Source organism: Papilio machaon, chromosome 21, assembly GCF_912999745.1.
Source record: "Papilio machaon chromosome 21, ilPapMach1.1, whole genome shotgun sequence".
Taxonomy (NCBI): domain Eukaryota; kingdom Metazoa; phylum Arthropoda; class Insecta; order Lepidoptera; family Papilionidae; genus Papilio; species Papilio machaon.
This window is the reverse complement of record NC_060006.1, coordinates 4,452,509-4,476,606: the sequence shown is the minus strand read 5'-3', so window position 1 is coordinate 4,476,606 and position 24,098 is coordinate 4,452,509. Positions and strand designations below refer to the sequence as shown.

Genomic DNA, 24,098 nt, shown 5'->3' with positions numbered 1-24,098 from the left:
TTCAATTTGCCAACTTATTAATTATATAAATAATTTTGCATTCGTTTTACTCCCGGAAATTATTCGGCAATGAGATGGTATAATTTTTCATAGCGATGTAAGACAGTTTAAACGGTTTACTTATCTCCGTGTTCCTTTTGGTTCTACGCAAAATTAGTATTAAGAAATAATCTTAAATTAATCACCTGCCAAGAAGTATAACAAATGCTTTCGTATATTAATTTGTTAATGTTTGAATGAAGACCAATGGTTCCGGGAACGAATAATTGCAATTCATGAATCTTCAAGACGAGAGAATTTATTATAGTGTATTACGAAGTTATATCGTAATATTTAATTTAAAAATCCAGCGTTTTTGTTATTTTCTCACCAAATATTAATTAGGTAATTTTATGAAGATTTTTATTCTAATAGTAATAAGCATAATATTTGCATTTGTAATTTAATATACAATTCATCCATCTACATTAATATTTATTTATTTAAGAAGAAAACCAACAGCGTATTAGTTACAAAAAATACATCCAGTACATATAAAACAAAGCAAGGCCAATAATAGGTTTTTCAGTAAATTAATCTTAGAAATAACAAAAAGATGTCTTACGATCACATGATAGTCACACATGCATAGTTTTAAACATAGACAATTGGACAAACAGGAGAGAAAGAATAAAAATAATTAAGTAAAACATACACACATACGAGAACAATCAAATCTTAATATATATAAATCTCGTGTCACAATGTTTGTCCTCAATGGACTCCTAAACCACTTAACCGATTATAATAAAATTCGCACACCATGTGCAGTTCGATCCAACTTGAGAGATAGGATAGTTTAAATCTCAAATTATAGTCATAATTTTAATTTATTGCTAATTATTTGTCTGTTATTATTTGACAGTCACAATTATCTGTTAACTCCAAATGATTCTAACAGATGTCGATACCTTTCGACTGGGTTGAGTAAGTAATCAATAGATGGCGCTGCTATGGTAAATCTACGAACGTGTCATATAAGCTTATTAACTGCGCGCGGACGGATTCGCGGGCGACAGCTAGTAATTTTGTAAAAAATATTAAGAGTTTTGTAAGTTATTGTAAAAGATAGCTTTTTGGATTTGTGCTTTAAAATTATTTTTTGAGAGGTTAAAGATGTCTACGTTGTTGAAATAAATATTATAATTGTTCGTAAGTCGCGTAATAGTGTTGTTGGCTGCGTAATTGGTGCTGTGCATGAAGGTACATGAAGTAAGGGTGTATGACGAGTTCGACGTTTTGGTACACGGTATTTGATTTTACTTACTAGTTCCTTATAATTAAAATCAACGAAATCAGTATATATCACATCAACTTGACCTCCACCCTCCATAGTGTTACGTAGGTAATCTACAAAGCACGCAAGATTTGTTACAGTGGAACGACCTTTCAAGGAGCAGTGTTGTTCATCAGGTAAAGCTTGATAAATCACTGAATACATTAAAGAGGAAAGATTTTTGTGGTTTGTTTGCATTGAATAGGCTACGAAACTACTGAACCGATTTGAAAAATTCTTTCACTGTTGAGAAGCTACAATATCCCCGGATGACATAGGCTATATTTATACGTAGAGTTTTTTTAATTCTACGTGGACGAAGTCGTTGGCAACTGTTATTTTACTTCTTACTAATGGGATGGATGGATGGATGGATGTTTGTTTGAAGTTATCTCCGGAACGGATCAACAAATATTAATGAAATTTACACAGCACAGATGTAGAACATAGTGTGGAAAAACACATAGGCTACTAATAAAGTTATTTTTTAAATCCCGCGCGGACGGAGTCGGGGGCAACAACTAGTATTATATTAAATTCTAGCACATTTCAATACGGCATTTTACAAAATGTCAATACGTGACATTTGATACCCCACCTCAATTTATGGCAGGCCTATCAAAATTATTACAATCTCTAGGGAAGGTTTGGTAGTTATGGAGTTTAGGTAACATATTTTTACTTAGCTTTTCACCTTTTTATTACGAATTATTTTGAATCTTTCGCAAAAGCTATTAACTAAAATGTGGTGACGAGATCATGCATGTTTAAGAAATTAAAAGATTAATGGAAACTTGAACTCAATATTTTTACAGCAAATCAGGAGAGCAATACAGGAGATATTGTAATAAATTAAATGTGTATTTAACAAAATATGACGATAAATGAAATTATAAGACGAGCCCATGTTGACTTAAATTTGTTTTTTTTTTAATTTCGTAAACTAGTTGTCACCCGCGACTCCGTCCGCGCGGCATTAAAAAAAAACATAATAAGTAGCGATGTGTTCTTGCAGACTATGTTCTACATCTGTGCCAAATTTCATCAAGAACGGTCAGCCGTACCGAAGATACCTTCAAACATCCATCCATCCATCCATCTAAACATTTGCATTTATAATATTAGCATAATTAGTTTGATTGAATTAACTTAAAATTGACTATCGCCTCGACTGGGCACTGCTGCGCCCCCAACCATCATTGCAATCGGTTCAATTTTTTAAAATATTTTGACTACACATATTTTAACAAAAGTATTAACGTGTCAAATTATACGTTTATAGGATTATGTTGAGGAGCAAACAACGTTATATTTAATTGCGGGCGGCGCGTATTAAAACAAATTTATAATCTTGTGAAAAGCCCTTGTCGGAAAACGGGTCAAGCGGGGCGTTAAGCTCTCGCCTCAAATCCCAGTATCGCGGTTATTTTTTCAAAGTTTTCTTTTTTTCTTACAAATGAGTACGTATTGTTTGTATAAAACAGCCAAAGACAAAAGAGTTGTGATTTTTATATTGTGATCTTTGATTTTATTAAAACCGTTACTATTTTCTTTGTGGTAATAAACTCACGTCAGTTTAAGGTTTTATTAGATTTTATTTGTAAGTTCAGCATATACGAAGTTTAGATATGTTACTCAAAACTCAGTGACTTGTAAGAGCTATCAAAATCTCTATTTTTAGCCGACTTCAAAAAGAAGAAGGTTATCAATTCGACTGTATTTTTTTTTGTGTGTTACGGCGAAGCTCCGCCCCTGGTGCTCCGATTTTGATAAAAATTATTTTAATCGAAAGGAAGTGCTTGCAGATGGGTCCCATTTTTTATTTTTTGTTTAAATCTTCTAGTTACTAGTAGATTTTGAATTTAGCTTCAAAACGCGTTGCGAAAATTAGGGACATTTTTGCTTTCAACGCTTACGTAGGCTAAACAGGACAGGCTAAAAAAAGGACTTACATAAAAATGATGTATGGAAAAATTGTAGCTCTTTAATTGTGCTAAATAAAAGTCCGCGATAGTATATATCTATCTTTTATAGTTTTCTCACGATAACCATTTTTTCTATGGAAACATCAATTATATGAAATCGTTTCTGACGATTCTTTAAAAATTATTCATAAATTGTGATAACATTTCATGCATCTGAAAAAATATAGATACGAGTTTTATTTGAATATAAAAATGATCGTAGATTTTGAAATTTGAATCCATCAAATTTTATATTTTGTAATAAAATAATCGGCTATGAACTAAAAAAAAAAAACATACAGATTTTTGAGATCTCGGTTCAAAAAACCAAATAGTTTGTTTAAATAACGAGAGAATATTCTATCATCACAGCAAATGCAACGTTCATTAAAGTTGGAAATGTTTATTTTTCTGAATCTGAAGCATCATCCCGCCTCCACTTATATAATAGCGAGTAAAAATTATTACAAAATCTCCGTTACCGTCGGACAAAAATAAAAATTTCTATCTATAAAGTTTTTCACTACTTTCTATTGATTTAGCTGTTTGTGAATCAATGTAAATGGAAATAATAAATGATTTTTTTTTATTGACATCTATATATAAAAGAAAGTCGTGTTAGTTACACTATTTATAACTCAAGAACGGCTGAATCGATTTGACTGAAAATTGGTGGGCAGGTAGCTTAGAACCAGGAATAGGACATAGGATAATTTTTACCCCGTTTTCTATTTTTTATTCCGCGCGGACGGAGTCGCGGGTAAAAGCTAGTTGACTATAAAAGTTAGAGATTTGATAAATACTTAATATAGACAATATTTGTCTCTTCAATACATCAATAGTTTAGTTTAGTTACAAATGTGCGAGTTAATTTTTTTCTACCTCCCACCACATACCTCTCAACACAGCTTACGTTTTTGAAGACTACTTTGCACCAGGTTCGATCGTGGTTAAGCTTCACTGGAATTTAAAAAAAATAAGCAGAAATAATTTTTAACGGTGTATGAAATAGCGGTGTCTGTATTGATCGATTGTGATAAATTGGGATCGGGTGACTACGCTCTTGTGTTGCCGTAACATGAGCTTACATTTTTCATTACCCATTTATAACTAGGGTTGCCACTTATTCATCGTTTGTCAGCTCATATATGTCCCTATAAAGGAACTCAGAGCCTACCCGAATTACGCGGGCTAGGATTAGGTAAGGTTATTCGCTTTTACATGCTGCATATTCAGGCTATTTGTTTGAAATATTGAAGTCTTCAGGTCAGGGTGGTATTAAAGAGTCACCTTTTTTCATCTGCTCTATGTTTATTTATAGTTGGCAACCCTATACGACGGATGAAATGACCAATACTGACTCATATATGTTTGCTAAATTGCGAATTTTCCATATCTGATACATTGCAGTAGATGTATTTTTTGGTATTTTTTAATTTTGTTATTGTTTAAAAATAGTTCGTATTTCTTTGTAGACCAAAAGAAGGTTACATTGTGAAACACGCTTCAAGCATGGCTTGTTATATCAGGAGTGTATAAAGTTGCAAGAATTAAATGTTTTTCTATTTTATAATCAACATAGACTGTTAAGTTTACTTAAGTAAAGTTTAATTAAGTTTACTTAGACCGTGCTTATATTTCGGTGACTAACGCGGAGCTTTGTCAAATAAGGTTTCCGGTGATACAGCTAGTTCCCCCAACTATAAATTAACTTAAGTGCCTATTGGATTTAAGTGTAAGCAGAAATATGACAAACTTTTTCACTATATTATTTAACTTTTGCATTATTAAAAGTAACTGCTAATAGAAAAATGTTGATGTCAAGAATCCCATTTGACTTTAAAATGTTTAATTGAATTTTAGTTTACAAGTGTCCTTTATAATTTTATATTAAAACTAGCTGTCGCCTGCGACTCCGTACGCACGGAATAAAAAAAACTTCATTAGAAGTTGACATGTTCTGCCAGGCTATGTTCTACTTCATGAAAATTTCGCGAGATCCATGCAGCCGTTCTAGAAATACCTTTAAACAAACATCCATCTATCCATCCACATCCGAACATTCGTTATAATATTAGTAAGATGTTACTTTCATATTTTAAAATATTTTGTCACCTAAAAAATAAAAAATAAATATACCAGAGAATCATATCTCGTTTGCAAGGTCTCGTAATTTTGCAAGTGAGTGAAAATTTTAACATCGCATGTGGATTATGCAAAAGCACACACGTCTCATAATAAGAGGGTATCTAGAGTTTAGAGTAGGTTTTTTACATGTCTGGATTTTTTTAATTATACCGTAATTTTTTTGCAGCTAACAGATTTAAATATTTTTTTATGTGCGTAACTTCACACATAACAAAAAGATTAAAATATACTTTACTCCTAATATATTCTAATAGATAATGAATTTTATTATAATTTTTACATTGTGTTATTGCTACATGCCAATTTATAGGTTACTAGCTGTCGCCCGCGACTCCATCTGCGCGCAGTTAAAAAAAACTAAATGGGGGTGGGGGTATGAAAAATAGATGTTGGCCGATTCTCAGACCTACTGAATATGCTCACAAAATTTCATGAGAATCGGTCAAGCCGTTTCGGAGGAGCTCAAGTTCGAACCCCGTGACATGAAAATTTGATATATAAGACTAGCTGTCAACCGCGACTCCGTCCGCGCGCAGTTAAAAAAAACTAAATGGGGGGGGGGTTATGAAAAATAGATGTTGGTCGATTCTCAGACCTACTGAATATACTCACAAAATTTCATTAGAATCGGTCAAGCCGTTTCGGAGGAGTTCAAGTTCGAACCCCGTGACACAAGAATTTTATATATTAGATGGTAGATGAGTTTAAAGACCATGATTCTTCTTAGTTCATTTCAATTTGATTTATTTTGCTACTTTAATTTCAGCAAATAAATTGTGTAAAAAAAGATTTTAGAATGTTACAAAGTGTAAATGATAAAAGGTATACATTAACAAAGAAATTTTTTCATTCATAGTAAATGTTTCTACTTGTAAAGATGACCTTTACTTTTGCTGAAGCTGAATTTTTCTAAATGAATACCATTCAGGTCTTGGAGGTGTATTTTTTAAAGTAGGTCACCGAGATTTGACTATGAAACCATCTTGTTTTGGGTAGTTAGTTGTATTTAAAAGAAGTTAAATGATTCTAGATAAGAAAGTGCTATAATTTATAACCAGACGTACATTTTCAGGATTTCTTTGAAGTAAAATAAACTGTCTGGACTGGTTTAAACGATGAGAGTGAATGTGTTGAACAATAAACCTCATCATTATCATCATATGGCACGCCCGAAGGGGTATCTAACTGTGTTATAGCTGTTTATAAATGTTTATAACTTTATAACAATGTAATACAGTTTGCAATAAATGAATTATTATTATTATTAATAATTTATTATTCTCTATAATAAAGAAGCATTTACACGAACGGGAGTTTACCGTTGGGCCGGTCGGCCTATCGATTAACCGACCCAATGGTATTTGGACCAATGCGATTTTTTTAATACTTTGGACTTAATGGCCCAACGGGAAAAACCCACGAAAACATCTTGCCGTGTATTTCTATTGTAGAAATACTTTTACAAAAATATAATTTTATCTCTTGTTTTGCAATGACATACATAGAGATAACAAGATGTTTTTATACTAGTGTTGCAGCAGTGGAAACACCGTTTTATTCCTCCAAAATGCCTTTAGTTCCTGTCATATAAAAATGTAAAAGGCGTAAATAGCGACGTAAAGTCACGCTACGAAAGAGGCGGTGATGTCAGACAATTACCTGTCGCATTGACGTCAAACTGCTAACATAATCTGTGCGAACGTTCGCTTACATTTTATTCCTCGTTAAATCTTCTCTCATAAAATTTATCTTGTCATATCGCTTTATGTAACATCTTTCTTTTATAATAAGGAATTTCGTTCTGTTTATGTTTAATCGTTTTGTTATTGAATTAAGAATGAATTAACCTGTTAATTATTTTCATCACCAACATAGGATCAATCTATGACGTATTTTACAGTAATGTTATTCATATCAAGCATATCGTCAGATTTCATGTTGTTAAATATAATATATAGAAGTGCGTAGTTAAACATAGTATATAACTATTTCTACTGTTTACATATCGATATTATAGCGATGTCACTGACAAGGTATCTTAATGCATCCTAGCGTGACATTACCTTGGATCAACTCTTATAAGAAAACAACGCAGATATGTAAATGAGTATTTTTAAAAGAACATACTAAGGATAATAAACAGTTCATCATTTATTCCAACTTGTTACAATAATTTTTATATCACAGGCTTCAATAACCTGGATTGCGGACGAAAGCTAAAGCGTGCCCGTGGTCCCGTCCCGATGCTTTGGAGGAACAGAGAGGTTTAGTGGGTATACTTCCAATAAGGAAGAGAATCCCACATGACCACCGTGTCCCCCCCGGGGCGCGGAATATGCATAAAGCATTCCTCTCTGGAAAAAAGGCTTCAATAACCTATGTTCAATAATTATGTTATTAAAGATACAAATCGAAATGTTATGTAATAATTATAAGGAATTTAATTTAAATGTAAAGAAAGAACTGGGGTAGGATACGGTTCTTTGGGGACTTATAAAGTTTCAAGAGTCCGTTCTCTAGAGTTTTCCATTACACATTTTACGATATACGAAAGCTTTTCTATTCTATTAAAGTACGTAATACATGAAACTTTTTTTAACTCACGAATGACAGAATTTTATTTAAACGTGAATTTCTAAGATCAAAATCTCAGTTTAAAACATATTGTTATCTCTGTTATGTCAAAGATAATGACAGGGATGACGATATGTTATACAGAGATTTTGGCCTCAGAAATGCACGTTAAGTTGTATTGATTATTAAATATTCTATTATATTTATAGCTATGTAAAAGGTACAAAGTTAGAGGATGGTAGAATGTAATTATGTTACATAAAGCTTGTACAAACAAACGACCAGGTAATAGCTGTTTTTATATCCTATTAGTTCGTTTTAGGGACGAGGTTGTGCAAGATGAGGTGTATTGTACATATTAACACGGGGTCTGACTTTATTTTTTTAAGTTGTAGACTATATTAGTTAAAATCATTTGGAGCGAATCGCACTCATTACCAAACCAAGTGTCAGATGTAGTGAGGGGACGTAAGCGTTGATATTTTTGTAGATCTAGTGTTGCGCCGATACACCGGGACAATGTCGGTTTTCTCTATATCATTAGTTAGGTAATACAGAATGCCAAGTAGTTTTTAATACAAGTTCTTCATTAATTTTATTACACTTATCATGATAAAAATGGGTGCTGAATGATGTGAATCTATTTTTTGTAATACCATTAATATTGGCCTCAAATGTACATGTGTTTCACATAATATTAACTGGTTATTTTACCTGTTATTTAATCAGTACCGTGAGATATAAAAATCTGAAACTAACCTTGACAATGTTGTTACAAAAAATGTTTAATAATTCCTCATCTTTATTATTTTTTTAATTCTTTTTCCTTTCCCGACTTGAGAACAGAACACGCCCGACAAGATATTGCTATTTTTGATAATATTCTGTTATAAAATGACGTATTTAATCCATAGAAATATTTATTTTACATTATTAAGCATCACCTTTATATTCAGAAATTAATTTCTACATACGACTTTCTAGGTATTACCTAACACCTACCTTATAAGCTGATATGAGTCGTAGATACCGTGTTAGTGCAGCAAGATTAGTTAATGATTAGAGGATATCAAATTATATACTTGTACAAATTCTATATTTCAAGTAGCAGTCGCTCGTTACTTCGTCAGCGCGAAATTAAACAAATTGTCAAAGTCACGCCTGTCGTATCAGCTACCTTCTAGTAAAATCCCTTCAAAATCGATCAAACACAGACTTGCAGCGTAGCAAATGCATCGTGTTCGCGATTTTTTTTCGATGTTACATAATATAGACACTTTCATTTGATTAATTGTATAGATACAAAATATTTGGATGGATGTATGTTTGTTAGAAGGTATCTCCAGAACGACTGCATAAATTTCGTTTGAATTTGGAATAGATGTAGAGTATAGGCTAGAAGAACACATAGGCTACTAATTAAGTAATTTTTTAGCTGCGCGCGGATGGAGTCGCCGGCGACAGCTAGTTTTTTATAATATTAATGGAGGAAAGTGGTAATATTACTGTTGGTGTCCACTTATCTTTGTTCTTTCAAAGATAATGATAGAGAAGGCAATATGTTTTGTCAGCGGGAACCCACCGTTAAGTTAATTATCTCATTACGGTCAAATGCAAATTTTTATGAGTACCTACGCTTTAACAAATTATTTTATGTAATGTCATGCGAAATCGAGTGTAGAAAAATGTAGTCGCTTCTAAACCGGTCCGTGACCATTAGTGAAAGTAATTCAACATTAACTTACAGTAATTTATAGAAAGGAATTTTTAAATCAACCATTGTTTGAGGTGAAGGAAATATTGTGATGAAATTCAAACCTTAAACAATATATGTATAAGGTATAGAATCATATGATTTGATACCCACGTTTGTTACAAACAGTAAGACCCATATATCAATATAATGCCTTATAAAGGTATCTTCTTAAAATTCCAAAGTAGTGAGTGTGTTCTTCATAAACTCTTTAATCTTGAGCTCTTTCTCTATAAATTTGATATTATTAATTTGCTTTGTAACATAATGATCTAATTTTGTTACATATGGAAGACGTGAAATGGAGTTGATCTTTTTAGGCGTAGTATTTATTATTAATGAACTTCAGTTATAATGATTCTCTTGAATACATTTAAGGCACTGGGATAGGTATTCGGCTTCTTCAAACAGAATACTGTATCAACAAAAGCATTAATGTCGACAAAATTAACCCTTGTCGTTTTTAAGCTATGTGTTACTTACTGGAGACTATTATAGTGTAATACTGTATAAACTCCCTAGTATATTACATTAACATCTTAACATGATATCTTGTATAATATTATATTTATAAATATGTAAATATTTTTAACATTTATCTACATATAAAGATGGTTAGTAAATTCTATTTAATGCGCATGAGAAATCTGAAAGCGGCTCGTGTGGCTCCTAATTAAGTTAAGCACCACTCGGCTTCTCGTAATAGCGTGAACGAGCCAACTGCAATTGTGTCATATCACTCACTATATCTGTTTATTTATGGTCCACATTCGTAGTATATATATGCTAAAAAAAAAATTGGATGATTTGAAACGACCTAATCTCGACACGAATCAAATTTTGTTGTTTTTGTTTGTTTGAAAACGACATTTAAGGGAGTTAATGATTTGTAGAGATAAATTCTAGAATTATTTACCTTCCCACCTTCTAAATCAGTGAAGGACGGAAGAAGGGGTATCAAAAGGGAAGAGTATATTTAAGAAAAGCAAATATTTTGTGTAAGAATTTGTTATTTCCTCTAATAAAGGTAGGCAATGTTCGTTCACCCGACGCCGACGGATGAAATATTTTGTCTCTATCGTTTGAAATAGTCGTACGTACGAAACGTAAAGTCACCTATTTATGAATCATAATGAATCATTCATAGTTTATTTGCATTGGCGTTTTGTTGTGACGAGGATATATGATGTTATACCATTCGTTATGATTATGTACTGAAACATATGTATACTGAATTGACATTTTATAAATTAATATACTTATAATTTCTATGTACTGTTTTTACTACGCATCGTGTTTATTTGATCGATATGTATGTTTACAAATACGTTGCAGTACCGCGTATTCGATCTGTCAACTTTATGTGTTACTAACCTTAGTCTAAAGAAACTAGTATTCTGACGCGAGCTATGCAACATGAGATCATAGTGTGTTTTTACCTTAAACAGATTGGTACTAATTCTCTTCTATGAATCGTAATAAAGATAGTTCTCTTGCCGTCACGTCTAGTAGACTTCTACATCTTATTTCTTACTAATATTATAAATGCGAAAGTATAGATGGATTGTTGGATGGATGTTTGTATCTCTGGAAAGGCTTGATGAAATTTGGCACAGATGTAGATCACAGATTTTTTTCATTCCACGCGGACGGAGTCGCGTGCGACAGCTAGCATACGATTCTTGTGTCATCATGAACACTAAATTGTGTCGTCAAATCAGACACGTTCACACCGAATAGCTCGAGTCTACTCTTAGTTAATGGTGACTATGTCTTAATAAGACGCTAGTCAAAGAAAAAAAATCACTAAATTTATTTCCTTTCAAATATTGTAAATCGCAGTCAGCCGCTATCTAGGTCAGATGTAAGTAGTATCAGTATTGATTAGTTAGTATTTATAAATATCACTTTCAGTTTATCTCGGGCTGAACTCAATCCTGAGGCAGTGTTTTGGAAATTTATTTTCGAATATTATCAACTTTGTAGCCTGGTTTCATTTCAATATCTATTGTGTATTAGTGATTATTTTCAATTTTTTTTTAAATTCACTGATTTTATAAATGCCAATTTTTTGATGGTATATCCAGAACAGCTCAACATAGTCTGGAAGAACACATAGGCTAGGCTACTTTTACGTTTCTTTTTGTAATTCCGTGCGGACGGAGTCGCGGCCGACAGCTAGTAGCTTTATAAATAACAAACCGCCATTACCGCTAAAAAACAACCCTTTGTCGTGGATCTTCGTTTTGAGGGCACTCCCCTGGTTGCCTCAGCCAGTATCGGTATTCTCGGCGTTGACATATCGAGTGACGTTCAGTTTTGCGGTCACTTGGAAGACAAGGCCAAGCTGGCCTCCAAAAAGCTGGGTGTGTTCAGTAGGGCGAAGCAGTATTTCCAGCCGGGCCACCGCCTACAACTGTACAAGGCGCAAGTTCGGCCCCACATGGAATACTGCTCGCACCTCCGGGCGGGAGCACCCCAGTACCAGCTTCTTCCGTTTGACCGCATACAACGGAGAGCGACTCGAATCGTCAACGACCGAGCTCTTACCGATCGGCTTGATACTCTGGCCTTGCGGAGGGACGTCAGTTCCCTCTGCATTTTTTATCGTTTATACCACGGGGAGTGTTCCGAAGAACTGTTTGGAACGATTCCTGCCGCCGAGTTTCGTCATCGGACGACCCGACAGACCGCCAGGTACCATCCATACCATCCTTCAAGAAGCGAGCGTATCACCATCTCAAAGGCCAACGCATTTGCGATTCCTCTGGTATTGCAGATGTCCATGGGCGTCGATGAACACCTTGGTGTTCCCGCTGCTCGTTTGCCCCCTTCTCTTATATAAAAAAAAAAAACAAGTTATGTAGGCGTGGATTGTGATTTTTGTTCTTTAACTCTAGCTGAACCCGGCGCGACTTGTATTTAAGTTAAACTAGCTTTTACCCGCGACTCCGTCCGCGTGGAATAAAAAAAGAAAGAAAGAAAACGGGGTAAAAGTTATCCTATGTCCTATTCCTGGTTCTAAGCTACCTCCCCACCAATTTTCAGCCAAATCGGTTCAGCCGTTCTTGAGTTATAAATGGTGTAACTAACACAACTTTCTTTTATATATATAGATAAGATAGATAATAATACGATGTAAGAAAAAAATAATTTAAAAATCTTGGGAATAGACTTTCTAAAGCTTCAAATACATGTAGACGAATTTCTTCGTGATACAAATCACTATGCTAAGAGGCCATTTAGATAGTTTTTTTTGTTAAGTATGCATCGTATACATTCAAGTCTAGAAATAGACATAAGAAAAGTGTCTTTAACTGTGAAGTGTCTGCGACATTTTATTATTATTTTTCTTAATGGAGGGAGTTAAGGCCATTTATATAGCGTGGGCGGAAGACCTTGTGCGGCTTTTCTTTACAGATCACTAGTATTCTTGGAAGCTTTTATAAACGTTTTACTTTGATAAGCATTTAAATACTATCGCCCGCGACTACGTCCGTAAATAGACGTCTTATGTAGCCTCTGTGTTCGTCCTATTCTACATATGTGCCATATTTCATCGAGATCCGTTGAGCCGTGCCGGAGATACTTTCAAACAAACATCCATCCATCCATCTAAACATTCACATTTATAATATAAGTAAAATAGTAGGATAAAACTACGGTGTGTTTTACTGTGAACAATTGTTAAACGTCTTTAAGTTTAAATTGCTGATATATTAATTTAAATTTACATTAATCTAAATTTTGATACATTTTAGTTGGAAGTATAGTTTTTCTGGTATCATTCTACCAAAGCTCCAGGCGTATATTAGACACTTTATTATAGGGCATTAAGTATATTTTCATTATAATTGAAATCAACAATAGGTACAGGATGTTTGGAAGTCCTTAATCTTTTAAAGGCTCGTAATGAAAGCAATTCAACACTTAAGGCATATAATCATTGAAGAGGTATACAACCAGCATTGAATTGTGTTGTGTTCAATACAAAGCCGTATCGTTACAGTATCGTATTCAAACACTAATTGGAAACGTACCAGTTTGTAATACAATGATTTTAATGATAACTCTGTTTTGGAATGTTTGTAACATTTCGGAAAGTATACGATACATTGTTTAGTGTACGATGAACGTAAATATTATATTGTTTTTGAATTATTTTTTTTTATCCTGTAGATCATCCTGTACAGAACAGTATTGATATCTCTCTCATTTTTATGTAAATACTAGCTGTCGCCCGCGACTCCGTCTGCGCGCAGTTAAAAAAAATAAATGGGGGGGGGGTATGAAAATAGATGTTGGCCGATTCTCAGACCTACTGAATACACAGAATTTCATGAGAATCGGTCAAGCCGTTTCGGAGGAGTTTAACCACAAAAACCGCGACACGAGAATTTTATATATTAGATTTATAAAATTGCAGTGTCTGTATGTAATATCGAAAAAAAATTATCGTTGCTTACAAAGAGAATCAATTTTTTTAAAACTTTTATCTCTGTCCACAAAAGTTTGTTTGTTCTGAGTAAGCTACGGAACCGCTGGACCAATTTTTAAGGGACTTACACTGGAATGTAGGTAGTATCACATCGGTACATAGGGATATTATAAGTTACTTTCATACTTTTAATTTTGTAACAAGGAAGTCGCAGGCGACCACTGCTATTTATGTATGTATCTTTTTACCACACTTTTATATCAAGTTTATGCCTTGTATGTGTTTTATGTGTGGTAATTAAAAATTGTTTTATTTTTCTTTATTCTTCTTGTTGAGGTGCTCCGACTAGCTAAGGTTGGCAGTTAGTTTTCCATATTATCACACATTTCTCTTCCTTTATTAGTAATAGATAATAATAATTTTTTATGTATATAGGTGCAATGCAGGTTATAGATCAATCAATCCTCGTCTTTTATCTTAATCTTTTATTGAGCATTCAACTCTCAAAGTGCTCAAATTGTCGACTTCTTTTGATATATTTTTGACTCCCTGCAAAGAAAGTTTCGATATAAATTTATCTATCTAATGTCACTATCGAAATGTCAGATAAAAAAAATATCAGCTAACATGTTTTTTTGTTATCATGGTTACTGAAGGTTGATCTATCTTTTAGATTATATTTATTTGTTATGATTTGATATATGTATTAAACATTTAACTTGTATGGTTACCTACCGTTTTATTATAGAAATTTATTCATATAGTGTGTTTATAATTAAGTTGTGTGTTCGTGTATTGAAATGGCGATTTTGGATACATTACAGTTGACGAATCAAGTGGACAAGTTGGCACAGGTCAGTCGGGATCTACGACGGAAGCATAAACAGCTACAAAATCAGGTAATTTTATTTATGAATATTTAATTTTTAATTTAAAAGTTCAGAGCCGTCGAGCCGACTTCTACTGTTTTCCTCCATTAAAATTTCATGGACAAAAGCAATATCGATGACTTGACAAATGAGGCCTAATTTTAGTCCTCTTTCCCTTCCCACCCTTTTCTTATTAGGAAAGGATGGGAAGGGGAAGTGGATTTGGCGGAGGAGGGGACACATAGGAAAGAGAAATTTCCTCTTTTTGTGCGTCCTCTTCTCCGTTGATTAAAGGTAGGCAGCGCATCTGCATTTGCGGATGTCTATGGGCAACGGTCGCCTCGCTATTGCGGCGAATCCAGGTGGCCGTTTGCTCGTTTGCCACCTTATAATATAAAAAAAAAAAATGTTAGGCGACTGACTAACCGTGATCCGCTGTCACTCAAGTTATTGCGAAATACCTCTTCGCTGTATTGCAATCCCTACTAACATCTCTACTAAAATGTATTGACATCCCTCTAATTTGCTTCGAAAAATCATAGATAACAATGTTTACGTGTGCTTCGGCAATGGAAATTCACATTATAATGAAAGAATAGATAAGTAGGAAGTTGTATATCAAGATCTTCTGATTAGTATTCATTATTTAGTTATTTATAAGAAAAGTTTTTTCATACAAGAATTTATAAATCACGTGAATGCAAAACACTGCGCTGGTTCAACTTTCATGAATTTAAAATTATGTTTCCCTCGCGACTGCATAAAACTGTCTGGTCTATGCCACACTACTTTATTTTATAATTAGCTTTGAATTTTTTTTCCACTATCTGCTTTATTTTTTGCTTCATTTCAAATTTGAATTGTAAAATATTTACGTAACTCGACGTTGGAGTGCATTTAACATTCATAAAGTAAAGAACAAAATCTCTAACCTAAATATTTCTATGAAGAAGAACCTCCTATCGCGTCCAAGTAGTTAATAACTACTTGTAACACCATGAGCATGAGATCTCAATGACATACTTTAAAGGAATAAGAGCTCTTCTTATTTCTGAAGCATATTATTTTTAACACGGGCAATTTTCATTTTTTTCTATGAAATCAGGGTAAAAAACGAGCACTCTCTAAGAGATTGACCCATCTGACGAATAGAGTTAAATAAAATAAAAAGATGTTTCGTCAGATAAGTCGGTTTATCAGTAGAAATCATTATCAACGCCCAATCCTTACTCCTCTCAATGTGTGGTTGGAACAATAGGTCTACGTTTCTCAAATGAATTTATCATACTAGTGATATGTCTATGAAAATATGCTACGATCGATACCAGACTATATCTATAGGCGTTATTACGTCATAGTATCAATTTCTTTTGGCAACTGCCACCGATGTGTCTAGTAATTGAATTTTTAAAAAGGCTTCAGTATTCTAAGTACGGGTTCAAAAGTTGGCACGAAAACTCCAGACCAAAGCTCTCAGGCATAATACTAAACTTTCGCAATTTTGAACAAACGAATCACTGAAATAACGTTTTAGTATGCGCCCGAATACTTCTGTTGTTTGGGCTGTAACGTTTTAGTTATTGAAATAGTCCACGTCCAAAATTATTTATTGATTTGAGTTACAGTGTAATCGACCACTGAATATTAGAATGTGTTTTTGTATGATTCCAAATACAATTACTGCTCTCTGCAGGTTTCTACTGCAGAAATATTTGTACAAAAATGTATTTTCATCTCTCACATTTTCCTTGTCAAAATTGAGATAAATAGTTTTCATATGGGCGTTTCGTCTGTGGAAGCTCACGGTTATATTAATTCTGGCGCCATTCGCACGCACCTCGAAATCCTATTACGTTGATTGTGACCAAACCCCACTTAATTTTGGCTAATAAATTTTACTAGCTGTTCGATTAAGTATTTAATGGCCGCTCTCCAATTTGTTTGTTTATTGCCTATCGTGGTTTATTTGTATTAGGTAATTGACATCAGTTTATAACAACACTAGCTGTCGCCCGCGACTCCGTCCGCGTGGTATAAAAAAAACCTTAATTAGTAGCTCTACATTCGTGTCATTTTTCATCAAGATGCGTTGAGGCGTTCTGGAGATACCTTCAAACAAACATTCATCCATCCATCTAAACAAACATTTATAATATTAGTAAGATATCATATAGCAGAATTATTATAACGATGAAAGTATATCGCAAAAATACATAACAAATTTATACTATATTAAAAAATGACTTCTAACATTTAATGGATATAAAGAAATAAACTGATCATGGATAGAATAAAGTGTAAGTGACCAGATTACATGTTAGGCTTTAGGAATTGATGTTTTGAAACTTTGTTTTCTAATTAAATTCTCAATATCACTGCATTGAATATGTTTACGTATGTTATAACTCTTTAAAAGGATCATGATACATGTAATATATTGCATATAGGAAAATACAAGAGTACGCTTTTATTTCTTTTTCCTGAAATTCAAACGCCCCTCATGCAAGCTTTCGACACGTATTTTTCATTGTATGAAGCTTGAGTGCGAAAGCAGCGTTTGTTTGAATTCTGAAGCTCGGAAAAATAGCATGTGCACTATTCATGTTATTTTTGTGCATTTCACATTCAACATTTGAATACTGTCGGATATAATAAACGTTTGTACGTTTTCATACATTTCTCAACAAGAAAAATAATAGTTGTAATAGTGAGCCTTACTCGAGAAAATTTAACACCTTTGCCAAACAGTTGTGACAAAAATCGTGATACGATCAACTACGCATTATTAATATAGCAACGAATGTTAGTTTTTTTCATTACAGTTATAGAGTAATTAATGATTTTTTTCAGATGCGCTTGGTATGCGAAGAGCGTACGGAACTGACTGCCATTGTCCAGTCCCAGCAGAGGGACATCGCCGCGCTCCAGCAATCAGATGCACAGAAAACAGTAAACACCTTATAGCATAGACTTTGTCTACATCTTAATTGCCTACCTTACAATTTCATTGATAGTAATGTATATGTGATGTTTAAAAGATGAACTTTCCACATAAAGAGTGGCAAGTCTTTAAAAGGATGGATAGATTTACTTTATATTTTCAGCAAAAGTGCACATCATGCGGCGCGGGATTCCCCGAGGGTGGGGAGGAGGGCGACCAATCGTCGCGGCCGACGTTCAGTGTGCGCGAACTGCGCGCCATTCTGCACGAGCGGAACGAACTCAAACTGAAGTTGAACCGGCTCGAAGAACAGCTGCAAGCGCTGCAGGTTGAACCGCAGCCAGATAGGTATGTGAACTAGCAAACTTACGTGCTGTCTTATTTCTTAGTCTGTGTAATGATTCCTTTCTTTTTCTCGTCTAGATTTTGAAGGTTTTTTTTTAACTGAAAAATTTATTTTGGTCTTTGTACTTCATATATTATTTAAAATTCTTTCGAATTAGTCTATCTTCTCTGGAGATACCTTCTAACAAACATCCATCCATCCATCTATCTAAACATTCGCATTTATAATATTAGTAAGATTAGGAAAATACGACTTATTATGTTCCAGTACAAGTTCAGACACATCTTCATCGGTGAGTACGACAGTGAACGAGGAAGAGGAGGCGCCAGTGCAAGGTCCATTACCCGCGGAGCCGGATGACGCGCCATGGAAACGCAACAGTGGCATCAGGAAGTTGTAAGTACAGATCTCAGATAACCAGGGGTCTAATTAATTTGGTCAGGGTAACTAACCTGCATTTAATACATCCACGTGTTACCTGCATGTTTTATTGTGCTTTTGCTTGTTTTTCTAAAATAATTATAAGTATTTTAAAAAAATAAGTTTAAAAAAAAAAAGGTGAAAATGGGATAAAGTACTTCTATATATATTTGGTTATAACGTTTTTGGTTCCATCATCACTCTTACTGTTTTGAATTGATTTTTTGTTTTAATTTAAACTACTACGAATTACGAAGAATTGTTCAAGAGCTTCGAAAAGCACATTTTTTTCGAAGCTCAAATCAGCGCAAAATAATAAGGGTGATATAAAACTTCAAACTTTTGTGGTTTTTACTAATATACTGTTCGTAAGAATCGGGATTCGAGTGCGGATTTAATGTGCATTAAGAACGCGGACAGTGGTAGTGGTCGCCGAATCAGAAAGAAAGTAGACCGATACGGCTATCTTTAACATTTTTCACACTACCGCACAACACCAGTCAACCCGTGAACATGGCGCATGCAACTGTGCCGAAATATCGGGACCTCAAACAGCCTAATCGTGGTAAGAATCCCGTTTCTTACGAACGGTATATTAATAAGGGGGATAATTTTTGTAATTATAAACCGACAAGTATGTCTGACCCGGTGAGCGTAAGACAAATTATTTTAGCTCTCTAGCGCCCTCCTGTTACTGTCAAAAAGTTTCACAAAGTCCTTTTCATACTGAAGCTATCATATCGTGTTTTGACTTTTACGTAATTTCCTATGTCATCATCATCATCATCCTGCCTTTATCTCTATGGAGGGTCAGCACAGTATGTACTATTCCATACATCTTTATCAGCCGTCATATCTGAATTTACATATCCTCTTTCACACAATCTATGTAACTTTCTACACATCTACGCTGGAAAGCGTAAACGCTGTAACCCCGAAAGTATGAACTTTACAGGAGAGCCAAAAAATGATAACTCGTGAGCTGATACGCCTACAAGCATGCGGTATTTAGCAATGTTGTGTAGTTTGTGCTAACCTATAATAAAATCATTGTCGTTTGATAATGGTTGAAATTATTAACGTGGATTTAAAGGGTTACAGCGTTTATGCTTTCCAGCGTCGACATTTTCTGACAGAACCAATCGATAGCAGCGTCTTTCATCGGGCCAGATATCCTTGTTTGATTAAAATCAGCATTAAATATAGCTTTATATTTCCCTGGATGTCAATGCTATTTATTATGATAAAAATTAACATATTTATAAGTGTTATGATTTATTATTACCAAGGTGTTTGGTTTATATATATTGAAATGTCCTACATTATTTCTTCTCACACTCACCCACGCTTTTTGTTTGGTTCTGGTACATTTTTTTTTTACATAATTTTATTTATGTACTGGTGATATAGTTTCGCATGAATAAAATTAAGGTTTTTGAAAACATCGAAGTAACTGTTTGATTTTTTTATTTTTTCAAAAAATTTTTTTTGCCTATATTTCTAGGTGGCTTTTATTGTTAAAGAACGAAAAATGCGACCAGGGCCGAAAGAGATCATCGTATTACACGAAGCACGGATTTGCATGAGTTTTTGATAAATTTAATACACTAGCAACCAATGCTTACCTCGCTTCCTTCAGACCTTACTTCATAGGATCATTTCTATAGTAAGTTCTTCACGAGACCTTCACAACATGTGAGATCGTACCTCGCTTCACTACTTTTCCTTATCCTTTTCCTTTTTTGTTGTTTTTGTCCAATTTTTGTCTTTATTACATAATTTTTTACTCATTAAATGTTGTTTGTGGTTTATATTTTTGCACATATTCGTGACACAAAATGTACAGTTGTCACAAAAAATTACGTTACACAAAAAAATTACAATTTCGGATAAATAATGATTTTTTACTTACAAAGTTTGATTCGTAAATATAATTATTTCGTTCCTTATTTTTTCCATTTTCAGTTTTTTCGTGTTCGATTTTTAACTTTTTGTTATTCTCAAATGAACAGTTATTTTACACTCCCTGATTATTTTGTCCGAGTGTGGCCATTTTATGTTAAACCCTCCCCTCAAGTGTTGTGGTTGCGTGTGTGGGGCCAGGTTCTGGTTGGCGATGACGTCACGCGACGCCGGTCGTCGCTCGCCGCCCGCACGGATCTCTTTCGGCCCTTGGTACTGATTGCGACATAGATTAAGGTATTTTCTTTATTTTTTTGCGTATCGCGCTTGTAGGGATTTCGTTGCCAGTGTTAAATTATTTTAAATATTTTTCCAAAGAAATTTAAACTATGAAAACGAATGTTTTTTTTTCGATTTTGCGAGAGTTATTGTCCAGTCTAGACGTATGACATCTATAAACGACAAACTTGGGTGAGAAAAATATCTCGGACCCTTGGAATTATCCTATCCTATTATGAATGTATATTATAGAAGATAGCCTTTTTTTATTCATTATAATATTGAGCACTGGCAACATATGCTAATTTATCGTGTTTATTTGCTGCTTATTTTGTTATCAATATCTCCTTTATTATCGTTACATAATAATTTTAGCGTCAGTTATTTTATCTTACAAGATTATACTAAAAAAAAAAAAAAATGCAAGAGGGAGGCCATCTTGCATGCACATTACTTTGTCTTTTTAATATGTATATTCAATATCTAAATGTTTATAAAAAATCCACTCACGAGCGTGTCTCAAAGTATATTGTAGCTTCAAATATCCACGTTGACAAGAAGAAAAACTTCATGCTGTAGACTGACACAATCAATTCAATTCATGTTTTTCAATTTCACTCTCATTGGTGGATTTAGTTTTTTAATGTCGTCTAAAAAATGAATGAGGTCTTACTGTATTGTTTCTGTCAGTTTTCGCAAGCTCTTTGCTGAGTCTGATCTCTCCGTGGGCGCGTTCTCCCGGCCAATGTCCGCGCGCGGCAAGGCGGCCCCGCCCCCTGGCCCCGGCCCCGCCCCCGCCCCCGCCGCCGCCACCGCGTAGGCACTCCCTCCCCCGCGCCCACACGCACACGCAGCACAGCCTCCGCCGTCTCTCAGACATGCACCACCGCCCGGAGCTCAACCTGCGCCTCGAGCTCAGCCTCAACCTCGACAACGCGGAACTAGACAACTGGCTCGGGAAGTTTGACGAGGAACTGGACTACAGATTCGATCATGACATACCCCTGCAGAGATCCATCTCGTTGGACGGCGGAATTGAAATATTTAACTACTTGAACACGCTAGGCTCGGATTGGTCCGGTGCGTCGGAATGGTCCCTGAATTCGAACGACAGCGACCGCATGCTCGAACAGTACAGGAGTTTTGAAGATGTCCCAGCTTCTCAGTATAAAATGATAAGCAGGCGCGCATCTTTGGCGATGGGGAACGAAGGAAATAATTTGGCTTTGCACGCGTTGAGGAGTTACAAGGGAGTGGAGATGGAAAAGGGTGGTCTATCTCCGCAAGTCAAGAAATTACAGAAGACGTTTTCGTTTAAAAGCTTTTTCGATGAAATGAAGGAATCTGAGAAAAGTTTCAACGAGGGGGAAATTGAGGACGATGAGATGTTAGAAATGAGAGCGCCTTTGATTAGAAGCGTGTCGTACGATTCGAGGACCGCTAAGACAGAAGATAGAAACGAAGGATCGGGGAATATGTTGCGTCAGAGAAGAATCGGCACCGTTCATAACGTGTGGTACGAGGAGACTCAAAAGAGTAGAACATTGAGAAAGAAAGTATTAATGAAACGATGCACATCTCACATTCAATTCAAAAGTTCGGAACGTTTAGAAAAAAGTATTGACGATGTTCGATGTGGATCAGTAGAAAATGTAGCTAATTTAAAACCAGTTCCATTTATTCGTTTTAAAGATAGATACAAAGATATTGATAGAATTAGCACTTTTAATATTCAAAAACAAAAATCAGACATTAACTTAAAAACAATTCCAACAATAGTTGTCACAGATACAGACTCGCTAGTTAAAGACGATTATAAGATAGACACATTGACGGACATGCATCATGATAACTCTATTGAAAGTATTACAAATCAAATTAACATAGATACTTCTGATGCAGTAGAGGAAAGTATTTGTGATTGTAGAATTTGTAGAGAGGACGATGAAGACTATAGTAAATCATTTTTAAGTAGGAAATTGAATAAGCTATTTATTAAAATCGTTTCATTGATCGAATTCGGTAAGAAATTGACTTATTGGGATGATAATAACAATCTTAGTGAGGGTGAAATGTACTCTTGTATAATGCATGTCTTGAAGTTGATGTTCGGTTTGTGGTTGAGGCATTTTGATCATAATCCTCAGGTATTGAGTACATAATTATGGGGTATTGTGGCATATCTTTTAAAGGAGCATGTTTAGTATGTCTTAGTAATTATATTATGACAGTGACAGATTTGATAATATTGCACATTTTATAAGAAAGAGACAATCTTTTTATTTCGTCATTGTTTTCTTATCTCTTTCACGAAATCGTAGCTGTTTGTCTCATTTTAAATGCCGATGTGCAATATTTGATATTTCTAATCGCATTTGATTTATTTTTAGCATATTTTTTTTTTAATAATAGATTAATTTTCATAATTTTCAGCATACGTAAATTATTACGGCGTTGAAACTTTACGATACTATTCAATTATGAGGGTATTAATAAAAGAGAATGTTAAACGAAAAAAGAAGATAAAACGACCCATTTTCAAGATTAATTTTATACTTTTATTACAACTTATTAATTATTAATAATGTTTATAATAAATAAAGTACAATTGTAACAATAATTTGGATATGGAAATTTAAAAAAATTAAAAAATTACTGATTTTATGTAAAAAAATATTAAGTAATAAATATCGATTTTTTTTTAATGAGACAACTTTATTAATGGCATACTTTCATAATAAGTATGACATTAAAATTGTACGGTTGTTTTTTTAAGTTTTTGTTAATAATTAAAAAATGCATGATACAATATTAAAAAAAGAAAGAGGCTATGGTTTAGTTTTTTTTTTAAGTAAATTAAATATTTGAAATGGGTTTGATCAACTTTTATCGTTTTTTGTCCAGTTTTTTTTTTTTAAATTGAATGTGAGGTTCGCCTTATCCAAGTACATTTGCAGTAGCTATGTTATAATTATTTTGAATTGATAGGCGTCTTAATAATAGTTTTTTTTTTTATAATTCGGACCTTGTAAGTTTAGTTTAAGATGTGTGTTTGGGCTGTGTGAAAGTATTTTTAAGTGTTAATTTTTTTTTGCATTAAGTTATATCTGATTAAATGGTAAAGGTAACTTTATATGTCAAAATTAATA

The 24,098-nt window shown here is 34.0% G+C and overlaps 1 protein-coding gene and 1 non-coding gene across 2 annotated transcripts in view; both read left to right on the top strand.

The window, feature by feature from the left end:
- Positions 1-21,769, top strand: part of LOC106714478 (RILP-like protein homolog) — a 34,390-nt gene extending 12,621 nt beyond the window's left edge. Inside the window, exons 4-8 of the mRNA XM_045683356.1 lie at positions 15,017-15,091; positions 17,912-18,010; positions 18,166-18,350; positions 18,616-18,744; positions 21,640-21,769. Coding sequence (XP_045539312.1) covers positions 15,017-15,091; positions 17,912-18,010; positions 18,166-18,350; positions 18,616-18,744; positions 21,640-21,769 — 618 coding nt within the window. The remainder of the gene's footprint in view (positions 1-15,016; positions 15,092-17,911; positions 18,011-18,165; positions 18,351-18,615; positions 18,745-21,639) is intronic.
- LOC123722227 lies at positions 20,405-20,477 on the top strand. The gene has a single exon (XR_006756451.1). It is a non-coding gene; the product is annotated as a small nucleolar RNA U3 (small nucleolar RNA).
- Positions 21,770-24,098: the final 2,329 nt, after the last annotated feature.